Below are 19,185 nucleotides of genomic sequence, written 5' to 3' on the forward strand. Positions count from 1 at the left end.
CGCTTGCATGGCCTGTAAATCCAGGTTAAATAATAAATAAAATTTTAAAAAGGAAAGCTCAGCAAATACCGGGAGATCTGCTTACCCCGGGGGATTTATTTGTCAACCTGTAGCAAAGTGACTCATGAGGCCAGACATTAACACTGAGCCTCCTCGTCGAGGACAGTTCTGGCCGTGGCATTCGGACACCTTTATCCCGATTGCCTCAGGGCGGCGCGGGCATCCGGCTAAAGAAGAGGAAATACATTCCCTGGTCCAAGACGACATCTCCGTGACGCTCAGGAGGACGGGCGATGGGGGAATAATTTAGGGCGTTGGGCGGGAGACCATGTGTCAACGCCATGTGCCAAACGGACAGCTGTGTCAGGGAATGAGGCAAAGCAACACAGCTTTTCCCCGGCATCATAAAGGAAGCCTCGGGTCTACGAGAATGAAAGCGTTCATGAGCATCTTCCACGCAAGGCAAAGTGTCACAAATGCTCGAGTAAAGCCACCATGCCGGTTTTCCCTGCCCACCGGGGGTATGTACAGTCCGTCTATGGATAGAGCTCTTTCTCCCAAACATGGGCTCTTTGAGGTAGAATGTTCTATGGCAGGTGCCACTCTACGGTTCCATGAACTCCAGATACCAGGTCCTGGGCCATCACACCAAAGCCACAGGTACCTCCAGGTCGACATCCTTGCAGGGGCACCTTGCACTGGAATTTTATCAACACACCAAAAGGACGCATCAAACTTTAAACCCGTTCTTGAAATCCGGAAGACAACGACGAAACGTACATGACGTTTTCATTCTGAACAATAGAAGACACAGGAGAAGACATAGAAGCAGGCAACCAGCACGTGAAATGTTCAACATCCCTACGCATCAGAGAGAGGCAAGTTCAAGGCACCTCACACCCATCAGCATGGCTTCCATCTACCCGGCAACAAACAACACGTGCTGAGGACGATGCGGAGAAAGGGGGGCCCTCGGGCGCTGGGGGCAGAATACAGACTGCGGCAGCCCCTGTGGAGAGGAGAAGAGAAGGGAATTTCCTCCAAAAATGAAAAACAAAACTCCCTTATGACCCAGCGATTCCACAACCTACCGCATAGAAACCCTCTGGGCGGTTATCACGAGATAATGTCAGACAATTTCCTACAGGCTCGAAAACCCATTTTTCTTTTATGAAAATGGGGCTTACAATACCTGCGTCGTATAAATTGGGTGAGTTTCAAAAAACCCTGGCTGGTGTGCTTCAGGGAAGGGAGCACCAGCCTGCGCAGCAAAAGGTGGCCGGTGCCATTCCCACTCGGGGCACGCGCCTGCGTTGGGAGTGGGTCCCCTGTGGGTCGCACGCAAGGGGTAAGGGTCCATGTTTCTCTCCCTCTCTCTCTCCCTCCCTTCCCCTCTCTCTAGAAATAAATAAAGTCTTTAAAGAATAAAAGCATAGCTCTGCCGTAATGACTGTGTAACGTGAGTTCCTCCTCTCCCAGTGTTGGAAATGCACCTGTTCTTTCAAAGAACGACCAACCTTAAACAGAGCTAACGTGAGAGGTCACAAGCATGGGTCTTGGTGGCCTGCTGAGGTAGCATTCAGTTCCTCATCCCGGGTGGACGATTCTAAGGAATCTCTGTGATCACTGTTCATTTTCTGTGGTCAGGAATCTGCTTTCCTTTTGACTTTGCAAGCCAGTTACAAATAACTTTGCGAGTTATTCAAAGGCCCGTGTGGATTAGACGGAAAGAGCAAAGGTCCTGTGCCCTGATCATCATTGTGAAAGTTCAAGGACTCACATGAGCAAGTCCTGGGTGTGGGGAATTTCTGCTCAAAGCCTGTTCTAAAAGAACTGCCCATAAGTCCATTTTTCACAAAAGAAACCTGCCAAATTCCTCCAAGCTCCTGGGAGGGGTCTTAACTGTTTATATGGTCATTGAGAATGAGGGATATGTCCACCAGCTTCCTTGTGTAGAGAACATATACATGAAAATATAGAACAGTCGCACAGGAAAAGTCTCCTTTACATGAAATTTTTGAAATATGTGTATAGAAAGAAGTTCATATTATCCATGAATGACTTCATAAATCCCTACAACAACATAACCAGGGTAGAGGGTAAAAATTGTCCAATGTGTGAGACAGAAGTAGGAGAGGAACAAAGAACTATATAAATTTTGATGTCGTAACAAGGACCTCATTTAAGCATTCATGACAGGCCCACAACGGAGTGTTACGCGTCCGTGGCATTCAAAGGGACTTGTCGGAATTTTACAAAGCGATGTCACACTCTTATTTTAAATATTAACGTTAACAAAAGCAGCGTCCACCCCTCTTTTACCTTGCACGGAACAATAATACCGGTCCATTGGTAAATATCTTAGACCCTTTTTGAACGGTGAACTTTATGGCAATAATCATAGGACGAGACGATAGAGGAATGCTTGTTGCGTGTCAAGGCTGTGGAAAGTTTTCCCAGGTTTTTTTGCTGTTTTCTAATGACCCCTGCTTCCTCAGTTCCGGGCCCCAGGCCATCACTCATATGCTTTCGGAAACCACAGATTAGATTGGCATTGGAGAGGTGTCTTGTCAACTCTTGCCTGGAGACGCCCTGCGACTTTCTGCTTGGCTGTGTCTGCTACTGCCCAGGTTTCAGATACGAGAGCCGGAGGACTGCGAAACTGTCAGTTCACACAACATCGAGTGCATCCAGAAGGGACACGTCTCCCCAGAATAGAAGTGTGGGTTCGTGAAGCCTGTGGAGAATGCGTAATAAGAGGCAGAATCCAGGGGAAAGTCCACTCTGGCAAGAAGGGACCAGCGGGGGGTTAAGTTTGCCGTTTACAACGCTTTCCATCTGCAGGCCTCCTGCCTACCAGACAAGCACAAGCAGCTGAAAGGCAGATAAAAAATCTGCCGTGTTTCGGCCTCAAGAGCTAGAGGGTAGAGCCAACACCCCACCATGGCTGGAAAGGGACATGAAAGTCTCAGAAAGGAAACGTCCCCGGAGGACTCACTGTAAGCACTGAGTGGACGCTCTGCCCAGATCTGCGGCCGACTTTAAATAAGGAAAACAAACAACCACCACCAAAAAACCCCACCCATGAAAGACAAACACACAATGAGCAGTTAAAAATCAAAGATCTGAACTGAGATTGGAGCAAGAACTTCGTGGTATGTGCTCTGAGCTCGGCCACTTAATTTTCTGCTTTTTAAAAGAATAAAATCACGCTCTTTTGGAGAATGTATACATAAAGAAGAACGTGGAAAAGCCACCGGAATCCAGAGGAGGAAGGGGAAGGGCCGAAAATTCTACCACCCCCCGACCTTTCCATGGGGCTGTTAGCAATTCTGTGTTCATTAAAGACTTTTTATTCTGTAGGAAACCTTGCATTTTCTTCTGACTGACTTTTTCTTAGTCTTCTAACATCTGTAGCTTCCCCATGATACCTCCATGTCTAACTTTCTTTTTGTTTATCCTGCCTTGTAAGTGTGCTTTCTGAATGCCTTTCCTCAATTAAAAGTTTTAATCAAAGGACATTTGATTAAAATGAAAGTTGAACCAAAACAGCTGGTGTAGCCATCCTTCGACCAGAGAAAATAGACATGAGAATAAAGGCTACAACAACAGATGAAAAGAGACTCCGCAATTCCACTTTTGGGCGTTTACCCGAAGGAATCCAAAACAGTACATTGAACATAACACAAACATCCATATTTTCATTGCAGCATTATTTAGAGTCGTCCACATGGGGAAGCAACCGAAATGCCCATCTGAAGCTGAGTCGATAGAGAAGAAGGGGTTCCTATATATACGATGGAATATTATTCGGCCATATAAATAAACAAACTCTTACCGTTTGCAACCCCGTAGATGGAGCTCGAGGGTAGCCTTCTCAGTGAAGTCCGTGGGGCAGGGAAAGACAGCCAGCATGTGGTTTCCCTTCTGTGTGGACGCTAAGGAACCAAATAAAGAAACAGACAAAACAGAGAGGCTCCCAGGCCGACACCAGGTAGAGGCTGACCAGAGGGGAGGGGTGGGCATCTACAGGGAAGGGAAGGCAGGCCGGCCGTTACGGGAGAGCCACAGGGACAAGAAGTCCGTCAGAAGGCACACAGTCCACTCTATGGCCATAGCTCTGCGTGGGATCAGGTGGCCCCTCGGCTCACAGCGGGTGGGGGGCCCCCTCCTACGGTGGATACATGTCTAATCGCTCGGCGGTACACCTAAAACTAATATCATGTCATGTTTTAACTGGGATTGAAAAACTTTAAAAAAAACACACACACAAGAGGAAGAGCGCCATGGTGAAAGAATATTCTAAAAGCAAAGAAAAAAGAAAGAAAAGAAAAATCAAGGAACTGAACAAAAGATGGAGGGGGGGAAAAGCAACCGGTAGGTCACACAGATTTGAAGATGAAAATGCAACGCACTCGGTCATTATAAGGCAGGGGCCTGCACAGGAAGGCCTCTGGGACTGCCCGGCTGTTACTGGCCGGCGTCTGGCGTCCTGGGTGCCAGGAAACGCCTTTTACCCCTTCGGTAAATGACCGCAAGGGGTCAAATGAACCGGAAGGAAGAATGAGGCAAGGCAGCGAGGGGGAGGGAGACAAGGCTGACCGCTATGGCAGCTGTCCTGAGCCTGGTCCCATCGTACTGGTACTGCCAGGCGGTCCAACACCACAAGGAGCCCTACGTTAGCGCGGCGGGGAGGGAAGGCCTTGCAATCCTCTGCGGCACTTCCACCACCTGGGAAAGAAGGCCTTGAAGCTGTGCTTCCGTCCCAAGGCCTGGAAGGCAGGAGAGGCTCCCCGGTGCCCCAGGAAGCCGCCCGTAAATAACTTAGGGTCGTTGCCCTGACTTGAATTAACTGCCTCCTGTCACGTCGCTGTTTTACAAGATGAACAACCGGGGTTTGAGCTCGCAGACCCCTACATACACCCAAATTTCGGGGGTCCCATCCCCCCCAGGAAAGCAGGGAGCACACGTACCCGTTCATCAATATGTAACATTTTTACTCCCCAGCCCGCCCACTGTATCAGCCCTCCGAACGAAGGACGTGCTCTCTTGCTCGCTCTTGGCGCTCTGGCCGCGGACGCTCAGGCCGCCCGGGTCTGAAGAGGGTCCCTTCGTAGACAGAGGACAGTCGGACGGTTTCCGAGCACAGAACAGATGACAAATGTGCCCTTTCAGAACAATCTCAGATCCGGACGCTCCTCGGGGAACCGAAACGGGGTCCTCACCCACATGATATCGTTAAGACTTATAAGACTCTCGAAGACAAAAAAGAGAGCGACGTTTTGGAGAGGGCGATGCTTCTGAAGCAGAGGGAACGTGCAATGTGCGTAGAGCGCCTGTGTGTGACAACGAGTTACCAAGAAAACGCAACACGGGGTCTCTCAGTCCCAGCGCAGGTACACAGAGAGGACAAGCATGCGGGGACCGAGGCCCCCGTCGAACGCTGCCTCCCCGCATCGCTCTTACAGGAAAACAAAACCTGCTCCCTGAACGAAATTGTATTGCTTTTAGGCCGCAAGCAACCCACACACAAGCATCCCTGCACCCACCCTGACGTTTTCTCGATCTTACTATTAAGGAACAGGAGACCGGGTGTGAGGCGTGGCAGACACCCCATAGCTTTTTAAACTCTTCTTTTGGGCCCGGGACACACCCCCCCGGGGAGTCAGCAGCCCCAGGTGTCAGCATGTGTGGTGCAGGCTTCCGGCGGGCGCTGGTCTTCTTTCTTCACTTGAGACTTCCGTTGCTTCCCCCATTTTTGTCTTCGACTCTGGCCCTTGCCCCGCAACGTGCCAGCTTTGTACGAGAGGCCACCTCCTAAAAGCCCCAACAGCATGTGCCAAGGGATGGAGGTCACAGCGCAGCACGGTGCCCCCGCCCCGCCTGCCGTCTATGCTGCCTCGCGCGCTCCGGGCCACCTCCCCTTTGGAGACCCCGTTCCAGCCGCCCAGGCGCACCCCGTGAGCCCGCGCCTCCAGGCAGGCCCCGTTGTCGCAGGCGAAGTGCACCGGCGTCTCGCCGGCCAGGCGCTCCCGCTCAGCGCGTCCAGATCTTCCCTGGCGGAGGCGGACAGGGGGAGGGGGTCCCCATGCGGAGCGCGCCACCGCGACTCGCTGCGCGTTCGGTGTCACGCAGCCGCCCGACGGAACAGCAAAAGTAAACGGCGTTTCGTTGTGCGCTGCGTAAGAGCATGTAAAAAAAATCAAGATTTCTTATAGGGTCCTCAGATATAGAGCATAGAAGAAGATGCTCTGGAGTATTTCTATATGATATATAAGATGTATTTAGTATAGTATATGTAATAATATAGTTTGCATAACTTTGATCTTACATATTTATACTTATTCACTGAATATTTATAATGTGATATGTGATATATTTATAGTAACTACATAATAAATATAATTTATTATGATTTAATAAATGTAGAATGCATTACTATCGTATTAAAATACTTGTGATAAATTAGAATGTAGAGTGCATACTGTCCTCTATAATAAATATATCATTTATAAATACCTGACGTATTCTAAACTTATAAACCCTTTAAATATGAATATTATATATAGCATGTATAACTGCAACTTGTACATATACACTAAAATATTTAGAACTATCAATCTATAACTTATAAATTTATAAGAAACACTATGTGCTCAACAGGCACGTGTTATGCCCTAGCATCATTATATAATTATTGTCCACAGGGATCCTCAGCCTTTGCCATCTCACAGCATATCAAGCGCTTACTAAAATTCCGCAGCAGACACGAAAATGGACTTCTTGCCAGCCTGACAAAAAGCCAGGTGTAATGAAAAACTGTAATATAATGTATAATACTTGCCAGTTTTTTATTCAGCAATCTAAGGGACAAGAGGCCAGTGCCCAGCTGTGAATAGTCAGGAACGGCATGTCGCAAACATTCCTGTGACGCACCGCTGAAAATCGCTGGCTTATGACCTAACGGGACGATATATTATTTTATTATTTAATGTGTAATTTTACTGGTGGACATGTATCATTTTACTATACAATCCTATGGCTCTATTACGTAACGTACAGAGCATATATTTTATTTTACAAATTAGGTCACATACACAGCTATTGCAACAATATGTATTGTATATGGATTCTATACAATGTATACAGTGTATTATGAAGTAGATAAGAATACACAATATACAATATCATCATCACGCACAACAATTCATATAGCCAATGCACGTTAGGTCCAGCACTTCAAATAAACGTAGGACTTCCGATATACAAGAAGTAGCAATTCAACAACGACACCTTCCAGAATGAAGCACCGAAGCCATACACCTGCCACCGAAAACCTCTCTGTCCCTTGAAAGATCTCCTGTCCACTCCCTGACGTCAAAAGTACACGCACTTCTTACATTCTGCTTGTCCCGAAGCATCTCACACGAGTTAATACTTGACTTAGCAACCCCTTAGAAGACAAACAGTGCCAGAAAAAAAATTAAAACTTGATCCAGCCACATCCCACAGTATTTGCGGTTCTGGCTGGCCATTGGCCCATCAACAGGTCACACCACCCGGGACAATGAAGGCCACGCCGCGGTCTCAGCACCGGGCATCTCTCCCCCGTGACTATCTGCATGGAAATCTCCTTGTGTATGCGCACATTCATTAACCCTGCTGTTAACGGTGCTTCCAAAGCGGTTGGTTTCAGCAACCACATTTCCAACAGATGTGGAGGGATTAACCCTCTCCAAATGCATTTCAGTGAAGCTGGCTGTGTTTCTTTCACAGGCACTCAATATGAGTGTTCATTTACACAGGTAGCAAGAAGGAAAAAAGCACGAGATATCAGTTCAGGAGCTTCTCCAGTGGACAAGGTTTAGACGCGTCCGCGAACCGGAGGGGGGAGAACAATCATGCTGTGTCTCCCAAGTAAAGGCTCCTGTTGAGGTGAAGAAACACTCTTCTGTTATCACCTGGGGACAATGTGATTTGAACGGCCCCGTTTGCCGGGATGAGCACCTGGCTTCCCCTGTTGGTTTCTTAAGCTGGCTTCCCTTCTAAGTCATTCTCCCGAGTCTTGTTTTTCTACAGGGATGATGTGACTTTCAAGCAAACGCCTTTGGTGTCGGCAAACTCGCTCCCACATATGTAAGCATTTCTTGAAAACCTTAGCAAAATAACATGTTTCCTTCTATGTCTAATAAATTGGTGAGGAGTGACGATATTCTCTACAACGGCGTTAATCTCGCCAACGATTTTTTTTTCCCCCAGGAAAGGGGCTATTTTTATTTTAAAGAGAGGAAAACCCGCATTCACAAATCGTAACTGTTTGCATGGGGCATATGCGTTGAATTCCCTGAACCCAAAGCCAGCTTTTCGTTCATTCAGAAAGACGCTGCACGTTATTTCAGGCGATGAATACAAACTTGTTTTCTCTGCCTCAAGAGTCAGGTCTTAACGTTGCTGTTTCCAAATACCTACCCACCATCCAATCTATTTCTTCCCCATTGTCGACGTAGCGTCTGTATTTGCTGTGCCCCACGAACTTCTCTTTGGTGATCAGCGGTGTGTGGACGCGCAGAAAAGATACAACCAGCAGGAAGGGCCCGCATTTATACCTTCGGGGTAGAAAGACCACTGAGTCACCTTATCAAACGGGGGTATTCCTCCCACTTGGCCTTCACTGAAAGATCTCCTCAGGGTTCATGGAGGTTTTCGACGTACACGAGTCACTGATCTCATTCCTGGGAATGGCGAACCCCCCAGCAAGACACGCAGACAGGATTTGAGGAGCGGGACGAGTAACAAAAAATGTGTATTTGCAATGAAATGCCTAGGGTCGTGTGTCTTTTGATTTCCTGCATCGAGTTGAACGTCTGATATCAAATGTTTTCATCTTTGTTGGATGAATGAGTGAGTGAGTGAATAGATGGATGAATGAATACAAAACCCGTATTGATTCTCTCCGCCTGTTCTCTGAGAATACTTCTCTCAGACATGGGTGAAGACAATTCACAGTATCAACACAGACTCAGAGGCACTGTGTTCACGTTTCAGACACTCCCTGCTCTCGGTTCTCTTTGGGCCCCTCAGTCACACAAGGCCCAACATTTAAATGGACACGTAGTTGCCCAGGACACAGACTCCTTATATCTAGGGGTGGCCATGTGATTAACTACTGATAAAGGCAGGCAAGGGATATCAACAAAACGATAGCCTGCCATCTACAGAAAGGATTCTTTTTTTAGTTCTTCCTCCACCTTCTTTGTGCTGCCTGGAATATAAACGTAATGGCTGGAGCTTTGGCATCCACTTTGGGCTATGAGGCTGCGGATGCAGAATTTTCAAAAATAGCAAGATGGAAGGAGCGAGGGTACGAACGACAACCACCAAATAAGCTTCCCTCCTTTTTGTATCTTTTCTTTTGTTCTTTTCTGGATTTTAATGCCATACCTAGTCTTTCTAAACCTACGCCTTCGCATGCTTTAACACCTGCCATTATAAAAGGTGTGGGACATAAAAACCGGGTATGCTTTTTCAGCAGTCACCCAAGCAAACCGAACTGGCGACGGGAGAGGTAGGTAGGCTGAACAGAGCCAGGGAACCGTATGACCATTCTGACTGCTGTGTTAGCGCAAGAAATGCATGGGACCGTCACAAAGGCTCAGGAGGGACAGATGTTCCATTGTCTACTGTTTTAGCCCATGACGTTATCATTTCTCATCTTCATCCACTCTGCCACACAGCCTGCCCCCGCAGGACGTAGAGAAACAAGCCAATGACTATTCCCGCAAACACGAAAATACCTCTAAGGAGTCATCCGGAAGTGAGCTGGTGGAGAAACATGAGAAATTCTGCCACCTATGCCTACATGGCTTTTATTAACCATATAAAATTTTAAATCATGTATCGATAGAGTTCCCTCTTAATTGTTTAGGGACAGACAAGTATTTCAGGCTCCTTCGGAAGCAAAGCAAATTCAAGGGCAATTGCCAAGAGTCAATCAATTTTGATACTAATCCACATGGGAGCAATATGGGTTAAACTATAGTGATTCAAGCTATTCTTTTATTTTTATGTGTTATTGATTTGAGAGAGAAGTCGATTTGTTGTTCCACTTATTGATGCATTCATTGGTTGATGCTTCTACATTTGCTGGGACAGGGAATCAAACCTGCCACCTTGGCACATTGGGAAGACATTGTAACCAAATGATTTGCCCAACCAGGGCTAAGTTGTTGGGTTTTTTTTTTAAAGCATTGAGCAATATATATAAGTTGTTTTTTTTTAAAGCATTGAGCAATATTTTTTCCTTTTTCTATGTTCCCAGTTTGCAAGATATTTAACTATTTTTTTTTCTATCGAAGGAGAGATTCCTATATACTGCAAATATCACCCATGCAAAAAAAGTTGTATCACCACGATGCACGCACCCTGCTTCTCTGGAACAAAAATCATGGCGCAGGAAGTCAGGCCAGAAGCGAGGAAATACCTGTCGATGAAGGAGACGGCTTCCTTCAGCGGGAGCGACGTCGCTCTGTCCTCCTGCATGGGCTGCCGGATGATCTCATGGTTCCTCATGAGGATACAGTTCCAGCGCCGGACGAACCCGTAACTGGAGTACCAGCTCACGAAAAACAGCAGCGCAAGCAACTCCATGGGGACGGTGACCTTCCACGGGACGGCCCACCAGCGGGTGCACTTGGGGATGAGTAGCAGGAGAGGGGCGAGGCCAACGACAGCCGTGGAGATGGCCAACGTGGTCCTGAGCCCGCGGTGCAGCTCGGGCGTCTCGGAGGCCCGGCAGTCGCTCAGGAGGCCGAAGGGCAACCCGCAGAAGGAGTCGAACCCATGGTTCAGGGGGTGGCAACAGTGGTCGTTCCACGTGGCACAGCTCAGACCTTGGTGCCATTTTCCTGCCGAAAAAACCCCAAACAAACAAACACCAAAATGGGAAGAGTAGCAGCATAAACGCTGTTTCTAGAACGCGGATTTCACTCGGTGGACGTGAAGGGTGATTTCGACTTCTCGGCATCTGAGGCCTCTGACCGGGGATCGAACCCACAACCTTGGCAAATTGGGACAGCGCTGTAACCAACAGAGCCACCCAGCCAGGGCCAAGAAGTCCCTTCCCACGCCGCCCACACCCATTTGCCGATAGCCTGCATGTTTCAGACTAAGACTGAGCAACAGAAACCCATGTCCTTCCTGGGAGGAGAGGAGTCTAGCGTTGGATTTGGGAGAAACAGCTTCCTGGGTAGGTCACCACGTCCTGAAGGACGGGACGCATCCCAGATGGCCGGCCCTGGCTGAGAAGCCACAACCCACATCTTGCTGCTTTGTGCCCACGTTTCCGCTGACGAGCTGTGCGTTGCCACACGCGCATCGGCGTGTCCCTCTCTTCCTCCCCCCACTGCAAACCCACCCAAATTCTAGAGGCGGAGCCCCTCTCCAGGGTCCCCACGTTGTGGATGATAAACTAGTCACGGACACTTGTCATGAGCAGAAGGATTCGGGCAACGGCAGCCATTCCCTTCCACGAGCACAGACAACAAGGATCAGAGGCTGTTGTTACTTATTTACTGGTGTTACTGCATGCACCAGAGAGTGTCACTATCTAGATTTATTAGGAAGCCCGAGGTCCCGTGAGCCATGGCGGAGCTGAAGTGGGACCCAGCTTTTACCTGCGCTCTGAGTTTTCCTGAAAGCTAAGGCTGAAGATGTTTATTCATACGATGCTCCCAGGGGTTTCGTGGGAAAGAACACCATACGGGTCCCCTAAAGAGGGTACAAAGTCGTTTTTGAAAAGCAAGGACATCTGAGAAGATGGGATCGTTCCAATGCACACAGACAACCGTTAAAGGAGTGCACATAACAATCAAGCCGCCTTCCCCAAAACTATCCGCTCACCGCATCTCTCCGAAGAGGAGTAAGTCGTGGGACCGGAACCTTGTGGAATCATCTTACTTGCCAGTTTTCGGACGCACGTTGTCACCCCCGCCAAGACCGCCACCCCACAGACAAAAGGTCCCGAGCGATCTGAATAAGTCGTTAGTAATGGCCTCACCTTGACCTCTAGTGACACGTTTGGTTCTCAGGCTCAAGAAGACGTCTCTATCGTTTTCTTTTTATTAACGTTATCGGGGTACCGTGGGCTAACCAGGTCCCATAGGTTTCGGGTGCCCATTTGTAGGAGATGTCATCGATGTGCCCAGCACCCAATGTCCAACCATCTCCGTCCCCGTACATAAGACTCTCCTTCCCTCCCCCCCAGCCCAAGAAGACACCTTTAAAAATCCCCTCATTTCTCAGCGAGCGATGGTGTCGGAAAACCAGTACCCTGCCCTGCACAGTGTTCCGTTTGGGGAGCAGGAATCGCTAAGCATCGTTGCGTTCTACCCGGGCGCTGTTTCTACTACCTTGCTCTTGCCCTTGCAGGTCCTCAGCCCTTGTGTCTCCCATCCCTGCCCCATGGCCTCCTCCCAGCACGCATCGTGCTGGCGTGCACCCAGCCGACCCCCCGCGGAGGCTCCGCGGTCGGGGAGAGCGAGGGACCGCCGGCCTGACCTTGTCTCCCCGTGCGGGGCTGCCCGGCGGTACCTATGAGTCCCGTGCGGTAGCCACGGCGCTGCAGCAGCTCCGTGAAAGTCGTTTCGGTGGCGGGAAGGCCACCAGAACCTCCAAGCCAGGTAAGGCCGCGGATCCGATTGAAGGCGGACGCCATTCCTAACTGCACAGAGGCAAAGCCCAAGTGACTATCGCGGCCCAACTGCTCAGGGCAGGCTGGACGCGTCCCCAAGCCGTCGCGAGGTCCTTGAAATGCATCCTGTCCTTCCTCGCGTATTCCGCTCTCTGCCAGGCTTTCTCTCACCTTTGTATATAAACTCCCACCCTCTTTCCCCCAGGGTGTGGTCGCTCCCTGAAATTCTGAATTCCAACTACTTTTGCACGGTAATCCCTAGATTACCTCTCCGTGTCTCGTACTGTCTCTGTTGCCACGAACAAACCCATAAATGATACGTATCCCAGAAATGAGGCAATAGAGTAGAACGTCAGAACACTTTGGCCTGGCCGAGTGGCTCAGTGGGTTGGAGCACACTCAAACCGTGCGGCACGCCAAAAGTTCCCAGGTGTGACTCCTGGTCAGGACACGTGCGTAGATTGCAGGCTCAATCCCTGGTCAGGGTGTGTACGGCCATCTCTGTGGCACACGGACGGTTTCAAACAAAATTGAGAACCGTGAACGAGGAGAGAAGTTCTCTGAGCAACCCAAATAGAGGGCAACCCATCCGTGGTCCTGGGACAAGGACTTGCAACGTTTATTTACTGTAAATGTTCATGGATTTCCAATTTACCTGCTTCGGACATGCCCAGAGCTATCGGATGAGATGCTACCGCTCATAAGAAGGACAACCTACAGAGGCACAGCTGCCATGGAATCATTAAGCTACCGGGGTGAGTACATTATCATTTCAACAAGCAGATGGTTGAGGTAGTGAAACACAGTAGCAGGTCAGCTTCGTTCCAGGTTCGCATCCCGAAGGCCCCGTAGAGAACGATAGCACCGTCGTTTCAGCCGAGTCTCTCAACTGCTATTTATACTGTCAGGTCTACGCGGATGCTTATCACGTAGCTACAAAGGCAAATATTAGCTTCTGATCATCACACCCATCTTGCTAAGACTAAATTTTAAAATCTCTTTTGGGACAAGGATATGGGCAGGGAAGGAAGCGAGAGAGAAAGAGAGACTATATACAGCTCTTAATTTCTTCGCCACTCTTTCTTCCCATTTTCTTTTTTGAAAACAATTTTCTTTCCTTTTTTTTCCGTTTTATTTAGTTTCGACAGAGGGCAAGGGAAGGGGAAAGAGAGGGAGAGAAACATCCGTGTGCGGTTGACTCTCGTGTGCCCCCGTCTGGGGACCTGGCCCGCAACCCAGGCCTGTGCCCTGATCGGGAATCGAACCTGTGATCCTTTGGTTCGCAGGCCGGCGCTCAGTCCACTGAGCCACACCAGCCAGGGCTAGGGCTCTGCCTTCTCCTTTTCTGCAGGTTTTTGCCTCTCACCCCCAGACGCTGGGCAGGGCCACATTTCTTACAAGGACTCCATGGTCTCTGTGAGCTTTAAGAGATAAAGATGCCGTTGTGGGCTCTTGGTACCACCACATAGACATGGGAGTGCGTGTTCTCGGTAGCCCAGAAATTGCTCACCCACGGCCTGTTCCCTGTAACTGTTTGTGCTCAGGTGAGCAGCTTTGGTGCCCCCTGGCAAGGGACTCGCCTGTTCAAGACGTCCAGGCCTAACACCAGAGCCCGCATTTGAACTTAGACACTTGATACCCTGAGCGCCCTTTTGAGAGCTCTGAGGACAGAATTGTACGAATGCCTGAGAGGAAAGCGTCGCCGTCAGACAAACAGGCCGCTGGTGGCCCCGGCTCACCCCATCGCACAGGGTAGCGGCCGGTGAGGAAGGCGGCCCGGCTGGCGGTGCCCACGGACGCGGCGGCCAGGGGCTGGGCCAGCCTCACGCCTTCGGCGGCCAGGCGGTCGAGGTTCGGCGTGCTGCGGAGAGAAGCCGGGTCAGGCTGCGCGTCCCCACGGAAGGGACAAGGTGCAAAGCCTTTCCGTTCCAGGTCAGGAGGATGCCCTTTCCAATCAACCTAAAGTACGCTCTTCCCAATGTACAATTTGTCGACCTACCTACAGGCGCTTGTGGTTCTATCTGGCGAGCAAGGCTCTCAGGTTGTAACGGAGGGATTTCCTCATCTGACTCACTACGCATTCAATGCCAAAGGCCGTCTGCTGGATCGTATCCTGTTCCTCAAGTTAATGGGTAGGTATCCAAGATTCTGTGAAACATTAATGTAGTTAAAAGTTATCACGTTAAAATCACCAAATGGCATTGTTCTGCATTCGAGTTGACTTCCTGTTTTGTTTGGTTAATATTTTAAGGTCTCGAAATCACTGCAAAGCCCTGGCCGGGGGGTCCAGTTGCTTGGAGCACCCTTCCACACCCCTGGAGGGGGCAGGTTTGATCCCTCGTCAGGACACATGCCTAGCTTTAGGGTTCCATCCCTGGTGGGGGCGCCCAGGGGAAGCAACCGACCTCGGACTCTCTCCCTCTCTCTCTCCAACCAACCAAAAAATATCTTCAGGTGAGGATTTTAAAAAAACGAATTAGTGCAAAAAGTGTTTTGAACACCTGAACAATACAAGCAAACAAGGGTGCTTCATTTCAGTATCTTTGTGGGTGAGTCTGCCTGTGTGCTCCCCTACTGTGCCCGCAGAGGTAGGGTATGTCCGACGGTGATGGTATGAACCCCTAATCAAGTCTCTTTTCCTTTTTTTAAAGATTTTGTTTATTTATTTTTAGAGAGAGATGAAGGAAAGGACGGAGAGAAACATCGCTATGTGGTTGCCTCTCACCCACCCCCTCCTGGGGACCTGGCCCGCAACCCAGGCCTGTGCCCAGACTGGGAATTGACCCAGCGACCCTTTGGTTCGCAGCTGACCCTCAATCCACTGAGCCACACCCGCCGGGGCTAACGCAGCCTTTCTTGCCCAGATCTTCCATGGAGGAGGCAGGTAAACCCCTACTTATGGTTGCTTACAGGGTCCTAAAATGCTTTTAAGGAGACCAACTCCTTTCCATGTATAAGAATATGCTTACAATACAGGGCTATACTGTGATCTTCCTTTTACGCTGAAACAATGGGATTTAAATTCAGGCTTAGAGGCACGAGCTATGTTGTCCAGTGAGGGGGGGCAGGCTCACCAAGGACAACACTGGGTACCAGAGACTTTAAAAAGAATTCAAGGAAGATGTTGAAAAACGGGAAACCCACGTGTGTAATAGCCGCACAGCGGAATAGTACGCAGCCATGAACAGGAGGGAGGCTCTGACTCAGGCAGCAGCATAGACGGACCTTGAGCACACGATGCTCCGTGAGAGACGCCAAAAAAGCACATACTACACGGCGTGGGCTGAACTGTGTCCCCCAAATTTACATGTGGATATTCTAACCCAAGGATCTCAGAAAGTGGCTGTGTTTGGAGATGGGAGGTTGAAGAGGTGATGAAGGTAGAATTAGGTCCCTAGGATGGGCCTGATCCCAGGAGAGGGGCCTGGGGGGGCGGCTGGAGCAGGGGGAGCCAGCCCTGCCCCCACCCACGTCTCAGATTCCAGCCTCCAGGACTCGGGGGAAGAAGTGTCCGTTGTTTAAGCCCCGCAGTCGGTGCTCCTTTATGTCAGCCCTGGCAAATGAGCATATTCTATGATTCTGTGGATGTGAACGTGGCAGCCCAGGCCAACCTGTCGAGACAGAAATCAGAAAGCCTCTGCCGGGAGCCGGGGAGAGGCGTGAGTAGAGAATAACCCCATAGACAGAGGGCACGGTTGCGGCACATTGCAGATTTCCTCAATGCCCCTGAACTTCTAGCTTTGAATGCGTTCAAAAGGCAAACTTTGCGCTTTGTGGGTGGCGTTTTGTTGTGTTTGTTTGTTTAGCGCAATGATAAAAACGGCGAGAGACGAAAAAGGTCGAGATGAGAGAGCGGGTCTTGGCCGCTCGCCTAGGGCGCCTTCTGTTGTTCAAGTGGAGAAGTGACTCAGGCCGGGGCTGTTCCACGCAAGGACGGAGATATCGTGACTCGGCCACGCGAGCGGAGGGATTTCTCTACCTCAGCGTGTTGTACCCGTAGGAGCCCAAGTCCCCCGCTCCGAGGTCGTCTGCCATCAGCAGCACGATGTTGGGCCTGGAGTTCCTAGTGACCAACGTTCCGTTCAAAGCCCCGGACACGCAACACAGGGCAATACTGTCAGCCGGCAGTTTCTGAAAGTATTTGTGCCCCAAAAAAAAAATGATAATAATAAAATAATCAATTCGCGTTTGCCTCTGAGCCAGCTTAAAATAAGAAAGAATAGTATTCCTTATGAATGTTCACTATGCAACAGGCCTGAGCAGGCTTCCTCAAAACACAGAATTTCTTTTTAAAATCCTGTGTGATGTTCATACAGGGCCATCTCCAAATTAATTTTCCGTGCAGGGTGACGTGAAATTCTTAACCCTTTTCAAATGGTTTTAGGGACCGGAGGCCCTTTGAAAAATCCTATCAACGCCCTGGCAAGGTGGCTCGGCGGGTTAGAGCGTTGTCCCGTACCCCCAAAGAGTGTGGGTTCGAGCCCTGGCAGGGGTGTGTATGGAAGGCATACGACGCGTGCTTCTCTCTCTCTCTCTCTTTCTTCCTCATTCCTTATTCCTCTCTCAGTCAAATCAATAAACATATCCTCAGGTGAAGATTTTAAAAATCCTACCCGTGGCTTAAATTCAGTCCAAGGCTTAATCATTGGATTTCTTTGCATAAAAATGGAAACAAAATTAAAAACCAGAGCCAACAGCCCCTCAGTCAGGCTTGATTTATTTTAATGCTCAGTTGCAGTTTCTAATACATTTTATAACCTCCTAATTTCGGTGTAAGTCACTGCGAGGGGGAAGTGAAGCAGAAGCTCGCGTAACTTCTTGGGTCCGAGCCCAGCACACGACGGCAGACAACCCGTTTTCGGGGCTAGACGACATCTGTGCACAGAGAGTCAGTCTTTTTGTTTATGAAGAAATTGTGTGCACAGAACAGGTGGGGCCTCCTCAACAGCAAAACAAAAGCAAATAAACCCAGTCATTCTCTTGACATGTGAAGATGGACATGGGACCCTTTAAAATAGCCCCCTGGACTTGCGACGGGGGGGACAACCCACACGTCCCGGCGGAACACGAGCCTACGTTGGGAGCGTGCACCCGAGCCCTTGGTTGAAGGCGATTCCCGCAAGTCCAAGACCCACGGGTTCTCAGGCTGAAAACTGCTTTCCCAACCCAAAGTTTCATCCGGCCAATTCCAAGTTCTGTTTGATGCACATTAGACAAACAAACAAACAAACAAACAAACAAGCAAAAACTTGATATCTTAAATTCATTTCCGTCCATCTGCGTTCGGTCTAAAGAAGCCCAGTAACGTCCCATTGCTCTTGGGATTAAGATCGCACCCCCCACATGACAAACAAGCCCACAGAGCTGAGCTCTTTGCTACTTTGCCACGTCCCTCTGTTACCCCAGAACCGTTGGCCCATCTAGGAGCCTTAAAATTCCTGCCATGATCTGGGACTTGGGACCCGGGGCGGCCTCCATCTCTGATTCTGGCTTTTGTTTCCACAAATCCCCACATGGGCTGGTCCTCCCAAGGTGTACAAAACTTCCACAACAACAACAACAACGAAAAAAAGCAGTTCTCTGCAAATCCATCTACCCACAGCCCACTGGCCCCTACCCGTTCATATGCCCTGTAGATCAAACAAGCGAAATGGGAGCCAGGATGCAGAAAACCAGACAGAGCTCCCTCTTGTCTAGATAGAGTCAATGATGGAGGCTTGTGGACCCGCCCACTTACCGTTCATAGACTGGCGGCTTCAGAGCGTCTTGTGCTGTTACCTGCCGAAGGAAAGAATCTACTCAGGTGGCCTGCCAAGCAGGCCATTTTCTCCTCAGACCCTTCGGAGGCCAAAGAGTTAACAAGCCTGGTTTGTGCATTATATTCTTCACACGCCCTTGCAAACAGATGACATTTGCCCACAAAGAATAGGGCAAAAGTGTCCTCACGACCCACTCACGGGAGGACACTTCTCAGGGAAGATTTCTAACAGTCTGTCGGTCTGGCCACCTTTTACTGGAGACGCAGGAAAGCCGGCACGTCGTCAATGAGCAGCCACGCGTCAACAGCTGGATGAAATTCTTGTGTGGGGGGCCCTTTGTTGGGGAGATCATGGTGTGGTCTGTCGCTGGTGGCTGACGGATGAGGTCTCCCTTCAACAGCGTGGGCCCGTCACCATGGTAACCGAACGGCCTTGACACAGGTCACATGCAGCGGCTGTAATTATCATTCTTTGCTAAGAGTCAAAAGGGGGGTCCAATCTGGTGTCCCCCCCGCCTGGGACTCTGCAATCTCTCCAACTCAGAGAGGAGTCGTAGGTTCAGGAGCTCCCACAACACAAACGATATGTAATAAAGACGAGGAACACACCCATGTGTGTTACACACGGGGGTCTCTCCTTCCCCGTGCCTCTGTACACACGGTCCCCCGCGAAACGCCGCCCCTGTCTGGTGTCCACGAGTTAATGGCAATGCCCTGTTTTAATGGAGAGCGCATTGGG

At 49.7% G+C, this 19,185-nt stretch overlaps 1 protein-coding gene across 1 annotated transcript in view; it reads right to left on the reverse strand.

The window, feature by feature from the left end:
- Window positions 1-19,185, reverse strand: part of LOC129079757 (arylsulfatase H) — a 38,604-nt gene that overhangs the window by 18,180 nt on the left and 1,239 nt on the right. The window contains exons 2-5 of the mRNA XM_054585027.1: window positions 16,668-16,751; window positions 14,428-14,549; window positions 12,589-12,714; window positions 10,481-10,904 (exon numbers count right to left, since the gene is read on the reverse strand). Coding sequence (XP_054441002.1) covers window positions 10,481-10,904; window positions 12,589-12,714; window positions 14,428-14,549; window positions 16,668-16,751 — 756 coding nt within the window. The remainder of the gene's footprint in view (window positions 1-10,480; window positions 10,905-12,588; window positions 12,715-14,427; window positions 14,550-16,667; window positions 16,752-19,185) is intronic.

This window comes from Pteronotus mesoamericanus, unplaced genomic scaffold (genome assembly GCF_021234165.1).
Source record: "Pteronotus mesoamericanus isolate MK-2021 breed Mesoamerican mustached bat unplaced genomic scaffold, CSHL_Meso_final contig_80, whole genome shotgun sequence".
Lineage (NCBI taxonomy): Eukaryota > Metazoa > Chordata > Mammalia > Chiroptera > Mormoopidae > Pteronotus > Pteronotus mesoamericanus.